Source organism: Struthio camelus, chromosome 3, assembly GCF_040807025.1.
Source record: "Struthio camelus isolate bStrCam1 chromosome 3, bStrCam1.hap1, whole genome shotgun sequence".
In the NCBI taxonomy this organism is placed as follows: domain Eukaryota; kingdom Metazoa; phylum Chordata; class Aves; order Struthioniformes; family Struthionidae; genus Struthio; species Struthio camelus.
In genome coordinates, this window is record NC_090944.1 from 90,467,627 (window position 1) to 90,486,648 (window position 19,022).

The 19,022-nt window shown below is 35.4% G+C and overlaps 1 protein-coding gene across 8 annotated transcripts in view; it reads left to right on the plus strand.

Annotated features, from left to right (window-relative positions):
• The window catches only part of SIPA1L2 (signal induced proliferation associated 1 like 2), a 159,884-nt gene that overhangs the window by 51,376 nt on the left and 89,486 nt on the right, over positions 1–19,022 (plus strand). For 5 of the 8 annotated variants that reach the window (XM_068939017.1, XM_068939020.1, XM_068939025.1 and 2 more), the window contains exon 3: positions 16,572–18,277. In XM_068939017.1, the coding sequence (XP_068795118.1) occupies positions 16,813–18,277 (1,465 nt within the window). In that variant the 5' untranslated portion in view covers positions 16,572–16,812. Of the gene's footprint in view, positions 1–16,568; positions 18,278–19,022 lie in introns of all 8 variants that reach the window. The other 3 variants (XM_068939019.1, XM_068939021.1, XM_068939024.1) reach the window with 1 other exon arrangement.

A 19,022-nucleotide genomic window follows, 5' to 3' on the forward strand; every position in this document is an offset into this window, starting at 1 on the left:
GCACAATTAAACAAAAAAAAAAAATCCGATAGCTTCCCTCTTCTCCTGGAAAGAAGGGTAGAGGAAAGTAAGGTCAGAAGTTCTTGTAATGGATGCTAATAATGTACAGTGTGTCATCTGACTGTCTTAGATACCATACCATAAGGTTGGACCTGGGTAAAATAGAAAGGATTGATGAGTGATACCTTAGGAAGTTATTAATAAGAAGGAAAAAATATTGAGATAAAGGAAGAAGGCAGTGGAGGAACAGTAACGAGATCAAAGAAGACAAAATATTCGAAGGTGAAATTAATAGTAAAACTGAAGAATGATATGGAACCTGAAGTGAATATTTTTAGCTAACAGGGCTAAAAAAAAAAAAAAAAAGGAGGCATGCTTGTAAAGTCAACTGAACTCAAATGCTATGTTGGAAAGTTGGGCTTTTCTCAGGGTAGTAGACCATGGAAAAAATGAGAAAACGGATATTTATATAAGAGAAAGAAATGGGCTTGGGGAAAGAGTATGATGTAAGATGTTTCTTTTAATTTCAAGATGTTTCAGGAGGCTGAACTTGCAGGGCCTCGCTCGGACACATAACTTCTGATAACAGATGTTTTGGAACATGAGATCTGATTAATCCTAAGTTTTCCAGGATGGTGTTAGGCATCGGTGAGCAGATCCCTATTGATCTGGGTGAAAACCAGAAATAAAATAGTGTGAACTTGTGGAGCTTTTGATTTGTGATTAGCAAAGCTGCTAGCTTTTACCATCTCTGTAGTTGCCTGGAAATTAAATAAGTGATGACAACTATTAGCACTTTCTAATGTAACAATACCCCTCTTCCTAACTTAGCCGCACATCTTAATTTACCTTATGGGCCTGTTCACATGCTGACTAGCTATGCCTGAGCGTTCTCATCCCAGACTGAGGGGCTATCTCCCCTCCCTTCCCCCCATTCTCAGAGCAGTCTGCTACAGTTTACTAATGTAAACTTGTATAGCTACCAGTGCAGGCTTCATGTAGTCAAACCTGCTGAAATACAAGTAGCCTTTAAATTTTCTGAATATGGCTGTAGATAATTAGTTAGCAGGTTTGCACCCATTTATTTTGGCCCAGATTGCTGTCTTTGCTGCATAACTATGTTAAAACAAATGGCAAAGGGAAAACCACAACTAGCTTGCTTTCTGTAAAATTGAAACTGTTGACCAAAATTTTAGTCTGTGTTTTCATAAAGACATTTATCCTCTAGGGAAGATAAGTTTTTATTGATGTTTTTGAAGATTTTTTTTTCCTCCCCTAGATACCACAAGCTTTGAAAATATGCTGTAGATTCTATAGAATCTTTGCTTAGTTCAGTTTAGATATATTAAACAGTGTTCAGAGTAGTAAAAGAATAAGGTGAAAGAGCAGTTGTGATTAAAGTATTTTTAACTCTAAAGATGGTACTAAAACATACATATACCACTTTTTAAAAATTAATGCTAACATGGACCTACAGACTAATGAGAGTATGTATGCATATGCATGTGAAAATATTTTTACTTACATTATACACACATTGTAATGTGAGTGCCCATATTGAGGAATATAGCCTCGAACATGCACAAAAACTTACTTGAATTTCTGCCAGCTGATCCGCATGCAAACAACTGGAGCATTGAGTACTGAACTGTATACTTACATAGAAATATAAGTATTTATCCAAATTCTGGCTATCTTTGAGTTTAGGATTTTTTAAATGTAGAAATTAATTGGATGACAATTGGTGGTTAGTTAGTCACTAATTTTATTACCTTTTGCCTTACAGTAGCCTACTGATCATATTTTATTCACACCAGTAGAAATTCCCTATCTTATTGTATGGATGATGTTTTTGTACTTTTTCAAATTGTCCTGACTTTCTTTTTAGCCACATATGCATTTATTTTAAAAATGTGGAAAAGCTGTTTGAGCAGAATCTGTAGAAAATTCTTAGAACTCATTACTGATTTTCTGCATAAACTGTTTTGAAATTACAGGATTTTTTTTAAAGATATGCAGTGCATTTTTGTCTCAAACACTCACATTATAATTATCCTAATAAAGATACTGTTCTTAAAGTTCATACGTAATGTTGGCACTGCAGTGTTTTTGACCTTTTAATTTATTGAAGAATATGCAAATGCAGTTCAGAGGAAAATGTTTCTCTAGGTTACCAAGAAAATTTGATTTATTTTTATTTTTTTTAACAATGTCCTGAATTTTTGGAAAAAAAATGCTGTGGATTTTACAGAAGGTGATTTGTAGTAAGGGTTGGGAAGGAGAAAGAATGCAATTTGTTTAGATGATATATCAAGTGTATAGGTTCTTTTATAATTAATATGAGCTTTCTAAGAGTGAAGAGCTTACAAATTTTGGCTATTGCTTTGTAAGCTTTGATTTTTGAAATCAACTGGGTAGTTTATGTTTCTGTAATGTAAATATGCTGCAAAAAAGAGGAAAATATGCACAGACACCAAGTAAAAACATAGTTCTGGAAATGTGCAGTCTGTTTTAATGATATACAGCTTGTTGGCTGACCAGAAACTTTATGCTGAATCAAGACCAATAGTAAAATCCAGAGACATATTTTTTGCAATGCCCACAGAGCATTAATATGCCAGCGCATGAACCATTTGGATCAGATAATCACACCCTGCTGTTTGAACACTTTAATTTACATAAGGGCCAGTACTTGGTTAGTCAAATACAAAATTCTATATCTGAATTATTGGGTGGGGTGTTATGTAATCAGTATTTAAATAGCAAAAGTGAAAACAAAATTGGCCATAGTAAAAGCAAGCTATCATCTTCTAGGTGAATGTGAGCCTGTAATTAATAATCCCCGTGCTTACCAACACTGGACCATGCTTATGTTATTTATACTTCCGAATGGTGTTATTTCATATCTATCTATTAAGAGAAATGTTTAAAGGCAAATTACTGAAACAATCAAATGTGAATTTTTGGGACTTTTTTAATCTTTTGATGTGTTCATTAGGTCACTCAGTGTCACTGATAGCTATTTATTTCAGTATTTCAATAAGTCATCTCCTTAAAGTAAGATTTCCACACTGTAATTTTGAACACAGTTATTTTCTTCCTATTTAAAATAAAAATATATAGCATTCTTTCTTAGCAGGACACTTCAAGGGAGTTCTCAAATATGTGCTTTAGCATAACATACTAGAGGCAAAACTGTAGCGCAGTATTTACACTATCTAAACTCCTTTTTTGGGGCGGAGGAGGGAAGAAGTGTTTAAAAAGCATTGAACTGCAATAAATTTTTAAGTAAAACTTTAATTTTTACCAAAAATTTCTACCCTTTACAACACTTTTAAGTCTCATTAAAAACAAGTTTGTTAGTTTCAGACAGCAACTGGATTCTAGATAAGCTATCAAATAATCACTGAACACATCATGATGACCTTTCCTTGCTATGAAGTTATGCTGAGTTGAATGGACTGCTAAGAAATGAGGAACAATGTTCTGCTGGCAACTCTGTCTTGTTCCCCTACTTCTGTTTTCATTTAAAATGATATGAAAGGGATTTTTTTTCATTAAAAAAGAGCCATGACTCTATTGAAGCTAACCATATCAAGTTATTTGGAAACTACCAAGATACTCGAGATATTTTGTTGATATTATGAAATTAGCTTTCCAAATTTCACTGTAAAACTAATAACATTATTTTTATGTAATAAATCTGTACTAATTCAGTGCATTATAATCACCATAGATTTCAGCTTATTTTCTTTCTATATATAATTTGTTCTTTTGATTCCGATAGACCTTGTTAAAGGATGGAAAAAAGGAAGTGAAATCTCACCTGTCAGAAAAGAGCTTATTTAAATAAGATCTTGATGTGCAGTCATGTGGAATAATGCTTGATAATAATACTTGTGGAATGAAGGTGATGCAAAAGTATATGAGAAATTACTTGCTGACATCTGAAACTGCAGAACTCCAGTTGCTTTGTAAGCTACAGAAAATCGAACAGTAATGCTTCAGTTTATGCTGCCTCATAGTTCACACAGTCAATAAATAGCCAAGGTCAAACCAAAGCAGCTTCCATAAAAACAGTCAAGATAAAGGGTAATGTTTCCTTTTTCTTTCTTAAAGCTTATTTTATTTTAACTAACCACTTCCTTCTTTACTACCAAGAATAATTCAAAGCTCTGATATCAGGGATGTTTTACTGCCAAATGACATAGCATAAAATGTTTCATATCTGTTTTATTCTCTTGAAAACATAGGAAGTAAAAGCAAAGCCAATCTTTCTATTTTTTCCCATAAAATGTGCCCTTTCACAAGCACTCTGTACTCAATTCTTAGTGAATATTTTAGATCTCTTCTACACTACGATATTTTGATTTTTTTCAACAGTTTGTCTGTTGTCACAAGAAATATTCAATATTTCTTTATTGATTAGAGGACGAACACTTTTTTTCTTCATTATTTTGATCTTCTATGATGGGTGAGATTTTTCCAAATTACTCTGTTTTAGCAATGAAGTGGACTTAAGCTCATTTCATTTTTCCTAAAAATGAACTAGCTTGTGTTTCTAAAACTATGCTTATCCACTTTGTAATTCTTTCTTTCCCCAGAGTTTACAAAGTATTAGAAAAAATAGCGGTAGCAGCAGCGGTTTGGTTTCTCCAGGACAGGGACTGAACAGGAGGAATGCTGAACTTCTAATTATTGGCAGCAGCTCAGTTCCTGAAGAGTGCATGTCTACAGCCACATCTAGTAATTACACATTTTTTTCATCCATCCTGGAGGAACTCAACTGCTTAGGGCAGCACAAAGGCAGGCTAGGACTTTGCCTAACGATACTCACACTCTGAACAGTTTTGAGAAACACGATGTTCATTGATGTAAATATTTTTTGTAGGAACTGTGTAACAGCAGTACAAAACTGTAGAACAGCTGGCCTGTAGGTTGACTGTGCCCAGAGAGGCATTTGGAATATCCGCTTCCTTTGGACACTTACACTCTTAATATAGTTTTGTTGTTTGAGAGATAGTTCATCACAATGGAAGATTTCTAGAATAGAATAGGGAATTTGTTTGTTACTCAGACTTGAGCAGTTGTGTCAATGTCCCCATAATTAAAATCCTGGCACCCTCTTCATTATCTTTTTCACTGATGGATGTACTAGATAACCCTCTTGCTTTAAATAGGGGAATATCACTGCTCTTCCTGTTTCAAGAAATGAATTGCTTTTAAAAATTCATATGCAGTATATCCCATGATATTTTGGAGAGAGTAATTCCAGTGGAATCGACGTTAATATTGTTCTAACTCTAACTGGTTTGCTAATTGGAGGAACTGGATAATCTCAGGGCATGATGCCTCATGTTATGAGCATGGGGGAATCATACCATGGGATCTAAGTAAATGCTTCAAACAATGGAAATAGTTTGACCTCTTTGAAGTAAACATGACTGGTTTCCTCTCTACTTCTGCTGAAGTATAATTTTACTATGAAACATGGTTGTAATGGAAACGTACAAAACTACTTTCATGTTACAGCTCAAAATGCCATTGTAGGTTCCAAAAGCTCTTTTGAGTACTCTTAACTGTCAGAATCTGAAATCTGCTTCTTGAAATGGGCAGCATTAGGTGTTTGGGTTTATCATTTTATCTTTTTAATGATTGGATGACAAAGCTTTATTTTGGACCTCACTGTAGTAGACCTATAAAAAATAGAAAAGCCTAATATGAACTATTGTGTATTATTAACCCTGAAAAGTCAAAGTTACTTCAAAGTAACAGTGTAAGAATTTTTACCCTCATAATGTGTAACAAATTGCTACAGATGTGATGTGATAGAAATGTTATATATATTTAAATACTATTATCTACATGTCTACATTATTTACAGATGTCACTACAGAAATTGTCTCCGTAATTCTGAGGTAACTAGGTATTATCACCCTGATAAATAACTTGATACACATCAGTGTAAAATAACAAGTTCATATGTGAATTTCTGAAGTTCCACCATACGCAAGGTGTTAAAAGTAGAACATAGATTCCTGCTGCCACTACCTCGTTTTTTTCTTCTATTCATGACGAAGGAATGACTATTATACTAACAACGTGTATATCCTTTTCTTCCATCTTGCTGAAAACTGAAAAGTCCTCTGTCATCTCTTAAGAAGAGTCCTGTGTCACTTGGATTGTATACTGGGACCTCACTTTATTCAGATGAAGAGCGTGCAGCTATTCTGATAACTAGTTGTGCCACCTCTGTGTGAGAGAGTTAGTGTTGCCTCCTCTAAAGTTGTCTGTGTTGCCTGCCTGTGAAGCCTCCTGCATTTCAGTTTGTGCTGTCTTTATGTTGATGATGAAAGTGGGATCGTAAATAGGACTATAAATTCCTACATCTGCTGCCCCTGCTACAAAGGAAATAATACATAGCAAAGCGATGAGGAGGACAGCTAGGAGCAATGAGAACCTGAAGCACTGTGAATGTTCTCTGCAGTACGTAACAGGCAGCCTCCAAAGAAAGGGACTTCAACTGCCAAGGTGTTTGATCTTACTTGAAAGTCCTCAGCGTTTGTCTGAAGTGCAAAATGAAGTATGATTCAAATTAATCTGAACTCTGATATCCTCTAGGTAGAGGCGTTTCTTTTTTTTTTTCCTACAAGTATGGCATACACCTTATTTGGGATTTGACAACTAGAAGTCTGAGATGATTGGGAAGACTTAAATTGTTCTACAAGGTATTGATTTATTATGAAAGTGAGAAATTTAATTACTTGCTATGGTTGTAAGGAAAGGGAATATAACCAATATTGACATGGCTGCCTGAATTTGAAAAGAGCTGGAATTAAGTCTTGAGTGGCAAAGTTTCTTAATGGCATAAATATCTATGAATTTAGGTGGCTGTAATACTAAATGTCAGCCTAACTATGTGCTATTGAGTACTGAAATACTTTAGGAGAGAGAGAGTATATGACCATCTATGCTAGCTTTGACTAACAGTAGGTAGGATATGTGTGTGTCTAAAGCTGTTGTCATATATTGCATGCAATTCCTTTTGATTATTCTGAAAAAAACAATGAGAATGGTGGCATTGGATCCTTCTGGGGTGTCTGAAGAAATGGCTGTTAATGAAAGGTTGCTAAGAAAGAAATTTTGACTATTATTTCACAGTCAGAGGTATAAATTTGATAGCAGATTCAGAGGCTGTACTGAAGCGGAATAAGGACTCAGGTGTTGGAAGAGGAGAGACTAGGCAGTAAGCAGAGAAGATTGCAAGCTTTCTCCCGGTCAGAGTCCGGTGGGGAAAGTAATATGTCAAAAGGGTCTAGCAGAGGAAATGCATTATTTTTCTTTTCAGATAATATCCTAAGCTGTCTCTTTGTAACTTGAACCTTTACGGAAAATTGCAATACACTTTTCAATAGGTTGTAGTCTCGTATATAAACTTTTTTTTTAGCACTAAGTGCGTTTGGACTTCAAAACAAGACTTACAGCTAAGCTGATTTGAAGCCAAATCTGTAAACTCTGAGCTAAACAATGGGAAAATATGGTCATGACACATGAAATGACTTTTTCAGTGACTCTGGTTGTAAACCACACAAAGATAAGGAAATACAGACAATACCATTCTTGCTTTAGCGGATCTTTTGTTCTCCCATCGCGTCCATTTGAATAGTGGTGTGAAATAAACGGTAACTTGTAGGAGAAGTAGAATGAAAAAAATAGCCTAACTGTAATAAAACTCACTTTAAACATAGGCTTTTTATGGGCAGCAGAGCAGTCATATTGCCTTAATTTATATAAGAGAGATATATACACACACACACACACACACACACACACACACACACACACACACACACACACACACACACACACACACACACACACACACACACACACACACACACACACACATTTTATGTGTTTAAAAATCCATGGTAGTTGAATTTAGGCTTGGCATGCTAAGTTTAATCATGTTTAGCTGTTCTCTATGAGAGGTTCTGCATTCAAAGGCCCTGAATGTTCACTTGCCAATTTTAGATCATGTCCTAACAACAAAAATCAAAAACAGAGTATCATGCAGACTCAAGAAAGGATTTTAAAAGTGAAGCCTCCACTGATAGTGTTAACATGGGGGAAATGGGGAAAAGAAAAAACTAAGCAATCTTTTTCCTCAAAATATTAGATTAGTATGCTGTTAAGTAGCCTTCTTTCTTTACCCCACCTCACCTTAGCCCTGAAAACCCAGCCTAATTTTCAGTTCTCCAACTGGAAGTTCCTGTTAATTAAATGAAGATATATGTGAAGGTTGCTTTAGTTTGCGATATCTCAGTGTCTTTTTCCTTCTCCAGGCTAACAGGGTCATGCGATTATGGTCAAAGTCTAATCTCTTACAGACGCTCTAAAATGAATGCTGTCTGCAAGTTGTGTTAGAATTACTAACTTGATTTATTAATGTACAGTAATTATTTTTTCTCCATGCTAATCTAAAACTATTCCTCAGATTACTGTGAGGAGAACTAAAAATCCTGTCTTATGATATTTTTATCTTTGAGGAAAAATTCCTTCCTAACTTCAAAACTGGCAGTTGCCCAAGCCTAGCAACAGCACTTGTGCTCTTTTCCTTCCATATGCTTATTCCTACTCTGATGCAGTCTCCTTTTATGTCTACATGGGAGGAAGACCCCAAGCAGCCAAGCTTCACCTTCTTTCATTCCCAGTTTTCTTGGGACCTTTCAGTCTCTCCTGCTAGTCTGCTTGAAGTCTTCCTCCTCAGGCCTGTAAAAAGAAGGCATATAAGAGTGGGTGTTTTTACCTAGGTATAAAGTCTCTGTATGTTCTGTCATATTCTGGGCCTATCTTCAGCAATCTCATGAGGAAAGCATAAATTACAAATGAGAAAATCCTGATCTCTCTGCCCCACCCGCAGGCTCTTCTGATAAACAGTTTTAGAAACTATGCAATGATGCAAGTACATTTTGTTTTTTATTAAACTGGACAGGACCTTTCTTAATTCTATGAGATTTTGGTAGATTTTCTCTGTGGTTGCTCTTGAGCAGAGTGGTCTTCCCTTGGAATCTGAATAACTATCCTGTGCACTGAGCTAGAATTGTAACAAAAATGATAATTTCTGATAAGAGTGACTCTGAGAGAAGGTAAAATATGTTCTTAGTTTTTTTTATGTAACAAAATATACTTTGTCTTCTAACCCACTGAATTACGTTTTGTTTCTGCCATTATTTTACAAGAACTATATTATTAACTTTTAGCATTCTCAATGTTTCTTAATGTGCATTAACAACTTGAAAGTAAAATGTTTTTGTTTTGATATACGGTTTGATGTAGTGCATTCCTTTCTCATGTAACTTGTAATGTGAATGTTGTCTTTAGGTAGTCTTCAGCTAGACAATCTACAGACACTGAAGTTTTCTTTTGAATGATACCCCACCCATACAGTTGTCTGTCAAAGCACTTTCATGCGACAGGCTATTCAGGAATTACTGATTTTCCTTTTGGATTATGCAAATATGATTGTTTAGAATCAGTACAAGGTAGTCCTGTTCATTGTGTTCAAATGAGTTGAATATGTGGTGCAGAAATCCTCACTTCATGTTTCTAAGCCTTGCCTCTGGAAGTGACTTGGTAGTTATTTACTAACTGGATTATCATAATATTTAGCATCCTGTACAATGGAGTCGTCATATGAGGGTCTTGTTGAAATAGGACAAAGAAATAGTCCCTGCCTTGGAGATTATCCAGTTTAAATGACAATATATATGTTCCAGCAGGAAGGAGCAATTTAAGAATCAGTGGACGCATGAAAATTTCTGAGCTTGTAAACGCTGCTTACACTTGTAAACACTTGTTCTGCTGCGGATTCTGAGGTTATGCAAGTTGCTTGAGGAGCACATGGAGAATGACAAATTTATTTGTTTGCTTATTTATTTATTTGAGTGGAAATTGCTTCAGTGCAATATTTCAGTATTGTAACTGAAAGTTCTTCTAGAAGACAATTCAGTCCTGCTCTGTCTGACCTGATGTCTCTTAGTGAATAGGTTCTAATGGCTGAGGTGAAGTGCATGGCAGTTCCACAGATACTTGTTTTGTCACCTTTCACAGCATGCAAACAGCTTTTGACTCCATACTTTGTAAGCTCTTAAACTACATTTGAATATGTAAGGTACTATTAAAAATTTTCCTGTGTTTATGTGCTGACTGATATTTCTTTGTGGGTATCTTGTTGATGTCATACCCATATCATTCCGTATTAAAGGCTCTTCATTCTCAAAGATAAAACTGGAATAAAAGTTCTGTGCGATTAGTTGAAGATATTTACCAGGAAGTTATAATTACAACAAAATATCACGGGCACAGAGATAAGGACATCTAAATGCTTTAAGTCATCCAGTCTGCCATACTTCTGTCCTGAAGAGAGGATATGCATAAGTTATGTTCTGGATGTCATGCTAGTCATACTGTAGAAAATAGATTATTTAATGCTACATAAGTAGGGTACTTTTGTTGTTGTTGTTGTTTTGACCTTTGACACCTGGATTGATAAATGCAAAGAGTGAAAAGGAACAAAGACACTTCTGTGGTTTCTGTTTATTTAAAGTTTTCACAGATACAGGAACCAGACTGACAGGCATGTTGTCTTCATTTGCAATTAATAAAGAGTCAGGCTGCTGAAGAAAATGGTATTAGTTAACAATAATCTAAGAGGAGTTTGTTTTGTTTTTCTTCTGACAAAATAAGTGGTCAGTGCTTGCAGGTGATTTTTCAACCCTTTCTCAGAAAAAATCCTTGATCTGAGAATTTCATGTTAAGATATTTCTCCTTTATCTCACAAAATGCAATTTGTGATAAGCATTGGTGTATTTCTGTTAAGTTCTGTAAATTCAGTTAAAAATAGCTGAACTAAATTGCAAGAGTACAAATGAAAGATTCTGTGTGTGTATCAGTGGTAATTTTTCTATCCATTTCAAAAGAATTGGGATTTCACTTTGCATAGTTCAACCTGAGCAAGACAACTTCAATTCCCATTTTATAGTTAAGTTCTGCATAGGCTGCATAATTAAACTGTTTATAATAGAGTTGTAAGATACCCAGTTTGGTCTGGAAATTCAGTTGGCCTTATTTATCCAGGTGTCAAAACTTTTGCTAATGGAACAGTAGAATATTGATATTAATACTCTAAGAAAATACAATGATAACAGAATCAGAAATTTATCTAAACATTTTTTGATGAGAAATCACCTTCTGTTAGTGAGGTATTAAAAACAGAGATGGTAGTATTATATTAATTAATAACTCTGGATAAGACATCAGTATTAGCTGAAAGATTATCCAAGTTGCTTGATTAAAAAAGAAAAACAAAAAAAATAACACCCCCCCCAAAAAAAAAACCCCAAAAAACTTAAATTGCATTCTTGATTAAACAAAATATGCATTGAGCTACAATATTTAAGGGGGGTAATTCAGGGAAAGTAAAGGAAAATATGCTGAGGACAAGGTGACACAACTTTGTGATAGGCATTATTCTGTATGACGCGTTATACCAAACAAAGTATGTATTTTATAGCAGTGTTTTTAGTTCTGTTTCAAAAGTGGTGGAAGGATTTTTTGAAAAATCATTATTGATGATTTTACTATTTGGAAGGTATGATTTATTAAATAATACCTTAATGAAATTTTATTATTGCAGCAGAGGGCTCTCTTCATTTTCTGCTCTTATTTCTTCTTGCAACCATGTGAAGAAGTAGAGCACAATTGAGGAAGTATGTAACAAATATTCAGTATGCAGCAGTTCATATGTATTCCCATTAGTCAAATGAGGGGCTTCCCATCTTTCTTCTGCCTCTCTTCTGCGTCTGCATACTAATTGGAAGTGTGAAATATGCATATAAGAAGTAACCATTTACACTGTAGTAGTTATAGCTTTAATTGTAAACTTGATGTATAGTAATTTGAACCTTTCTTCATGAACTGTGCTCATAATTTGTTCATTGTACTATTTTCAATCCATTTTCCACAGCTGCAATCTGAATAAGTGGCTCAATTATAGTTAGTGTTATCTTTTAATATCCACTATGTCTCATGGAAAACTTTGAAAGAAATATTCTATTTAAAGACAATTATGCTTAAATATCGTGATTTTTCTAAAGACTTTTGCATGAAAGCAAATCCCAGAAGACCTCATTTTTCTTCTTTCATAGTCCAATGTAGAATATGATGTCACACTGGAGAATTACTAATCACCTGTCATAGGAAGGGCTGTGATATCACACAGATCAGGCATAGCCCTCATTTTGCGTCTGAAAATTGAGTAGCTTTGATTTAAAAATCCAATTTGGAAAACTTCTCTATAGTTTTAATAAATGAATACTGTTAACAGATATGCTAAAAATACTTAGATCATGTCAAATATTTTTAGATTTGTTTTTAAAAACAAGCAAAATGAAACAAGTCAATTTTGAACTTGCATAAAAAACAGTTTTATAATTTCCCCATAATTTTCCTCTTGTTCAAGAATTACCCTCTTCCCTCTCCCTCCCCCCCCCCCCCCCCCAAGGGGAAAACTTAGGTTTAGGAAATAATATCCTCCATCCGATTGGCTCTATAGGTTATCTGATATAGAAATTTGTGAAAATAAAGGTGATTTATAAACTGTGTGCATTTCTCCTTTGCGCTGTCCTTCTCCATTGCACGGACCTTAAGGAAGAATTTTCTGGCAAACTTTGGATTTCCCATAACGTAGCCATTATGTAACTGCCACTCTTCTGTACTGGCACAGTAGATAATACCACCCATTTTCAGTGTGTTTCTCTGAAGAGTGGAAACTAACCAGGGCTCTTACAGCACACAGAAAATGCGGCGGAAAATGAATTGAATGCAAGTTAAATGTCTGATCTTCAGCTCTTGGTGTATTATTCCTGCCTATACTGGTATTTTGTCAAATTGCACTTCCCGTTTAAGATTAGTAGAGCTGGAGAGTCATGGTTTATACAATTGTCATCTTGATAAATAGTACAGAGATGAATGCTTTCATCCAAATTATGCATTCTTTTTAGGGTGATAGCATTACATAATAATAGGGGCAGATTTCCAACTTCTTGATCAACAAAATGATCACAGAAAGACTTCTTAAATAATTCATTTCCGTCTATCAAGGCTGACATGAGGCAGGGTTACCAAACAGCCTCCTTTTGACAGGATAGTCCAATAGTACAGTTCTTATTCATTACTCTGCTACTGGCACAGGAGCACTTGTGGGCATACATCCAGGTCCCCAGGAAACTTGGAAACATTCCATGTTAAAGAACTGCAACTGTGGCTAACAAACCAGCTGCTGTATTGAGCTCCGAAGGAAGTCTTTGTAGCTGTGTGGAAGGAACTTGAGTTATTTGCATAACATCCAGCAGCCTTAGTGGGAAGGATTGGCAAGAGCACAACAGCTGTGTAGGCATCCAGCTTTTATCTTTTGGCCATATCTGCTAGTGATTCCATTCTTAAATGCTAGGATGAGATGAAGAAAAGTGAAGAGCTTGACCAAAAGGATTGTACCGGTCTCAGAAGAAGGATATTCATGATTATATTGACAGCATTCTTTCTGGAAGCAATAGTTTATTAAATTCAACAGATAAAAGCCTTATATAACAAATAGTATCAACATAATTAGTAAGCAGGTGTATGCAAGTTGCAGAGTTCTTATGACGGAGAAAGAAAAATTGTTGAAGAACAACAACAAATACAGGAAAATAGAGTGCTATCTGTCAGCATAGGTCAGCTGTCAAGCAAAGCATCCTGTTTTGCTGAGTTACAGGAGTTTACAGGAATGACCAGTACTAAAACATACACATTTTATATTAAAAATAGGCATATTTTTTCAGTTAAGCCAACTGCAGAAGTTTAAAGATCAACAAAACCGACAATATTCTGTTTACTAGCATACTTTAAATATACTGCATAACTTCCTCAAATATTAGTATTTCCATACTACAGTTCCATACTAATCACTTCTTCAGTCTTCTATCACACCAACCTTAGTATTGACCACTTTTTACATTGTAAAATAAAATAATTCTCTTTTAAATGCTACCCTTTGCAATGTACTCCTGCTTGAAAATACTTAGGCTATAGTTTAATGAAGTATTTAAATTAACGCCACTTCTGAAAGTAGCAGTCCTGCTTTCCTGTGGCCTTCAGACTGTCTCCTGGAGGAGGGGAAAAAAAAAAAAAAAAAAAAGGTATTGGTAAGGCTAAGTGGTAAGCCATGTTGTGGATTTGGATTGCAACTAAACAAGGGGGAGCTGTCTGTTTATTGCCCTTCTTTCAACTCACCCACCTCATCCCCAATTTGATTTCAATCTGGATTATGTCTCCGATCCACTTCACTACTTTTGCACAGATGCTTATGACAGAAGAAGAGTTAACATTAGGGAAGAAAAGAGTGGAATTGTTGCAGGATAACTGTTCTTGGCCTTCTACGCTTTTCCCTATTTTGTAAGAGATTAATTTTGATGTTAAAAAATTGTAATAATTGTGTAATGAATTGTATTAATATTTTTGGGTAGGGACAGGTAAGATGTATAGAAGATGTAATTCACCATAACTTCAAAGAAAATTGAATTAATCTTCAATAAACAGTTAAATATATTTCCAGATATGTGAAACTGACCTTTCTTTGCCCTCACTACTGCTTTATATTCTTGCAAATCAGACAGGTGATTCTGGAATAGTTTTGTCACTGAAGCAAGACTAAATTTTCTTACATTATTGCTATTATCTACAGAAGACTCACAGACTATTAAAAAAAAAAAGTTTTATTGTCATTCTATTGTCAATTGCTTATGTTAGTATATATGCCATAGGAGTTTTCTTATATTTCATCCCTGCATGGTACTTATGCCTCATAAAACATTAGGCATATTGACTGATATTTTCCTTTTTTGCATTCTATTTTCTTAAGTCCATGTTTAAAAATCCTGCGTGCTCCTTTTGAAATATATATATATATATTTTTGAACAAGTCAATTGTTTAAACAGTTTTTTGGGGGTATTTTAAGGAACCAGCACCTTTGTTTTAAGTGACAGCACTGATTGTCAGATGGGAGTTCTGGGAAATTCATATTTAGTGAAAATTAAATGTGAGGATACATTTTTATCACTGTTGTGATCCATTCTTGGTAATACAGTCACATAGAAACCATGTGAGCTGCGACATTACTATAACTCTCTAAGTTGTGTTCATTAACCCGTACATAGAGAAGTCTTCAAGTTTGCTGTACCAAACACACCTCAAATTCATAATTTTTTGACAGGCAGGAAACATACTGTGTGAAGTTTTAATTTAAATTATTCCTTTGTTTCCTTGTCCCCCCCCCCACCTTTTTATTTTTGAAAGAATCTTTATAGCATTAAATATATAGGGAAAAAAACAGTTGTTTTCTGAACTCTTCTTACCACCTAATATCTTCACTAATATAAGGGTAGAATTAGTATTTCAGTCTAATTTGGCCTGGCTTCTTATAACTCTCGTAGCTGCACATTGTGCTTGTTTGCAACATCTTAAAAAATCTTTGTTATTATTTTTGCCGTTGAAAAGCTGTTAAGGAAGTAGATAACATACAGTCGTATCTCTTTTTTAAATCTAGTTTTATGCAATGGGGTAAAGCGCAGGCTCTGCCTGCAAGTGCGTCTTCACGACACAAGTTGTGGTCATCCTTGAGATCATTAAAAACAATTCAAGAATTTTCTAATGTCCAGGCAGTTCCAGTTTTATAAATGAGTTAACACTCCTGAATAGGGCTACAATTTTTTTTTTTTTTAGTTTGTGGAAGACAGTAATCATATGAAAGTAATTATGTCCTCCGGCACTGTAAGTGGGTAATTGCCTAGGTTTCCAACCAGAGAAACAATCATAACTGTTTTACATAGCTAAATAATAGTTTACAGTCAAACTAATGAAATGTAAAGAAATTTTTCTTTGGAAAAAGTGAAAAATACGTTTATTCACTGAATTAATCACAGTGGAGAGATTACTGTCCTCTAAAATGTTCCTTTTTAAATGAGGCAAGGCATTTTTATTTGTCTAATGACCTGTCTATATTTTGCTTATGTTTTCTATAAGGGTATTGATCTTCTCCCAATAGCTACTGTGTTTATTAGCCATTTTCAAGCAAACTTGAAAAAGATGTAGGAACATTAGAGATGATTAAATTCTTTCATGTTATAGAAAAAACGGTGGTAAGATAGAGAATAGGCACCTAAGTTATTATCACCATTGAAGGAAAGGCAGAGAGCGCTGGATGATGTAAATTGTGTCTAGCAGAACCCAGTTTGCCATTCAGCATGGTTTAGGCCCAAAACTGTTCATAGATTGCAGGCATCATAGGGGAAACTGGGATAATTGCGTTTGTAGGAGCTTAAGAGACAAAGAATACAAAACCATAGAAAGCAAGCTCCTTTGTTTCCAGTTTCATGGGGTGTTGTGTGTATATATAAGCAATATCGAAGGCTTACTGTTATTGAGTATAAACATTTTAATATGCTTTGTCTCTCTCTCTTTTTATAAGCAGATAGAAGAAATTTGTCTGGACTACTGCTGAACTTAATGCTTCTGAATTGAAGGAAATTCTTTAAGATTGCTCTCCTGACTGAAGTTGTACAAAAATGGTACACTGAGAGTTCTACTTGCTCTTCTGGAAAGACTGTAACTGCATTTTTATATTGCAGTTTACTGCTCCATAAATGACAATGTAATAACAAAAGTAACAGTAATTTATGTAACACTAGCAGTTCCCCTCCCACTGACTGGACATGAGTGATCAAAGGTCTTCACAAGAAGATAAGCACAAAGTTAGCAGATCTTCCTCGAAGTTCAGGGAGTCTTCAAGAAGCATGCAATCTGATGATTATTTTGCTAGAAAACTTAAAGCTTTGAATGGTAGCATGGGTCCTCCTGTTTCTTCAAATGCACCTAGCAAAACTGAAAATAATCAAACAAATGGTACACCAGCTGTGCCTAAAATGGGCGTTCGAGCAAGGGTATCTGAATGGCCTCCTAAAAAGGATTGCTCTAAGGAGCTGAGTAAAGCCGCTTGGGAAAGCAGACCTCAAACCAATTATGAAGGCGTTGGATCAATACTTCCAAATGGACAAAATGACCAGAATGATGAGCAGCAAGAAGAGCTAGAATTGGAATTTACAGAGGGCAAATATACTATTGGAGATCTTTTTGTTCATTCTCCTCAAAGAGGACTGCATCCCATAAGGCAGAGGAGCAACAGTGATGTGACAATAAGTGATATTGATGCTGAAGACGTGTTAGATCAGAATGCTGTTAACCCAAATACTGGAGCAGCTCTCCATAGGGAATATGGCAGTACTTCTTCAATTGATAGACAGGGCTTGTCTGGAGAGAATTTTTTTGCAATGCTAAGAGGATATCGAGTGGAAAATTTTGAACATAAAACCCTTGCTCCATTTGGATTTTCTGAGTTTTTCCACTGTGATCCTACAGTTTCTCCGAGTCTTCATGCTGCCGCACAGATTTCCAGGGGAGAATTTGTCAGGATTTCTGGCTTGGATTATATGGATAGTGCCCTGCTTATTGGTCGAGACAGGGAGAAATCTTTCAAGAGGAGACTAAAATCAGAAACAGTAGAAACATCTCTATTTAGAAAATTGCGAACAGTTAAAAGTGAGCATGAAACTTTTAAGTTTTCATCTGATCTGGATGACAGACTTGAGAGAAACGTTCGTTCTTGGAACTGTCAGAAATGTTTTGCACATTATGATGTTCAGAGCGTTTTATTTAACATAAATGAAGCAATGGCTACCAGAGTAAATGTGGGAAAAAGAAAAAATATAACCACTGGGGCTTCAGCTGCATCACAAACTCAGATGCCAGCAGGCCAAATAGGAAACTGTGAATCTCCTTTGGGAAGCAAAGAGGACCTCAATTCAAAAGAGAATTTAGATGCTGATGAGGGTGATGGGAAAAGCAATGATTTAGTATTGAGTTGCCCTTACTTTAGGAATGAAACTGGTGGGGAAGGAGATAGACGGATTGCACTTTCTAGGGCAAATTCAGCATCTTTTTCTTCAGGTGAAAGCTGTTCTTTTGAGTCTTCTTTAAGTTCCCATTGTACAAATGCTGGTGTTTCAGTACTGGAAGTACCAAGAGAAAATCAGTCAATTCACAGAGAAAAAGTGAAGCGTTACATCATAGAACACATTGATCTTGGAGCATATTATTACCGCAAGTTCTTCTATGGAAAAGGTAAATTTTTCTAACGCAGCTCTTCTGAGATATGCATGCATTGTAATTAACTTGCTTATTAAACATTATTTTCTTCTCTGTAGAAAGACCTAAGTATTACTGAGGCTATTGCAACATTTTACCAAAGTTCAGCCTCTTAATATCCCCCTGGAAGAGCACAAATTATCAGCCAGTGGGTTATGAAGCTCTACAGTACCACCCTAAAAGTCACTAAATATGGGGTAATTTAATATGGAAAATAATTAGCTTCCCTGTGCCAAACTTTTTGGGAGGGCAAGGGAGAAGGAAGATACTTATATCCGGTAAACGCATTCTAAATACTGATACCCAGACTGGATGTCAGTATTTCCTAAAAGATACCTTCAAAAAAGGAAGTTCTATTTTTGAGGCTTCTGAGTCCCTTCTTCCAGATTCTGCTGCCTTCCAGTGTCTCTTGGGGCCTTTCAATACTGTATGCATGTATAGGTACTTCTGTCAGCACCTTAAACGGCTTCTGATGATACTTAGATTTTCAGCTTAAAGAAGGTTGTTTAATATCTTTCTCCTTTATGCCATTTGCCCTATTATTTTAGGATGTATTCAAACTGCAAAGTGTCGGATACTCTTCTCAGCAGGCTAAACTAACTTACCTTGAATCCTTATTTAGATAAGCAATTTACGTTTTGTGATTTGCTTTGACTGATTGTAATCTCTGTTTTTGTGGGGAGGGAAAGCCCCAAAGTACTTCTGTCTGCTGTTTTTGTAT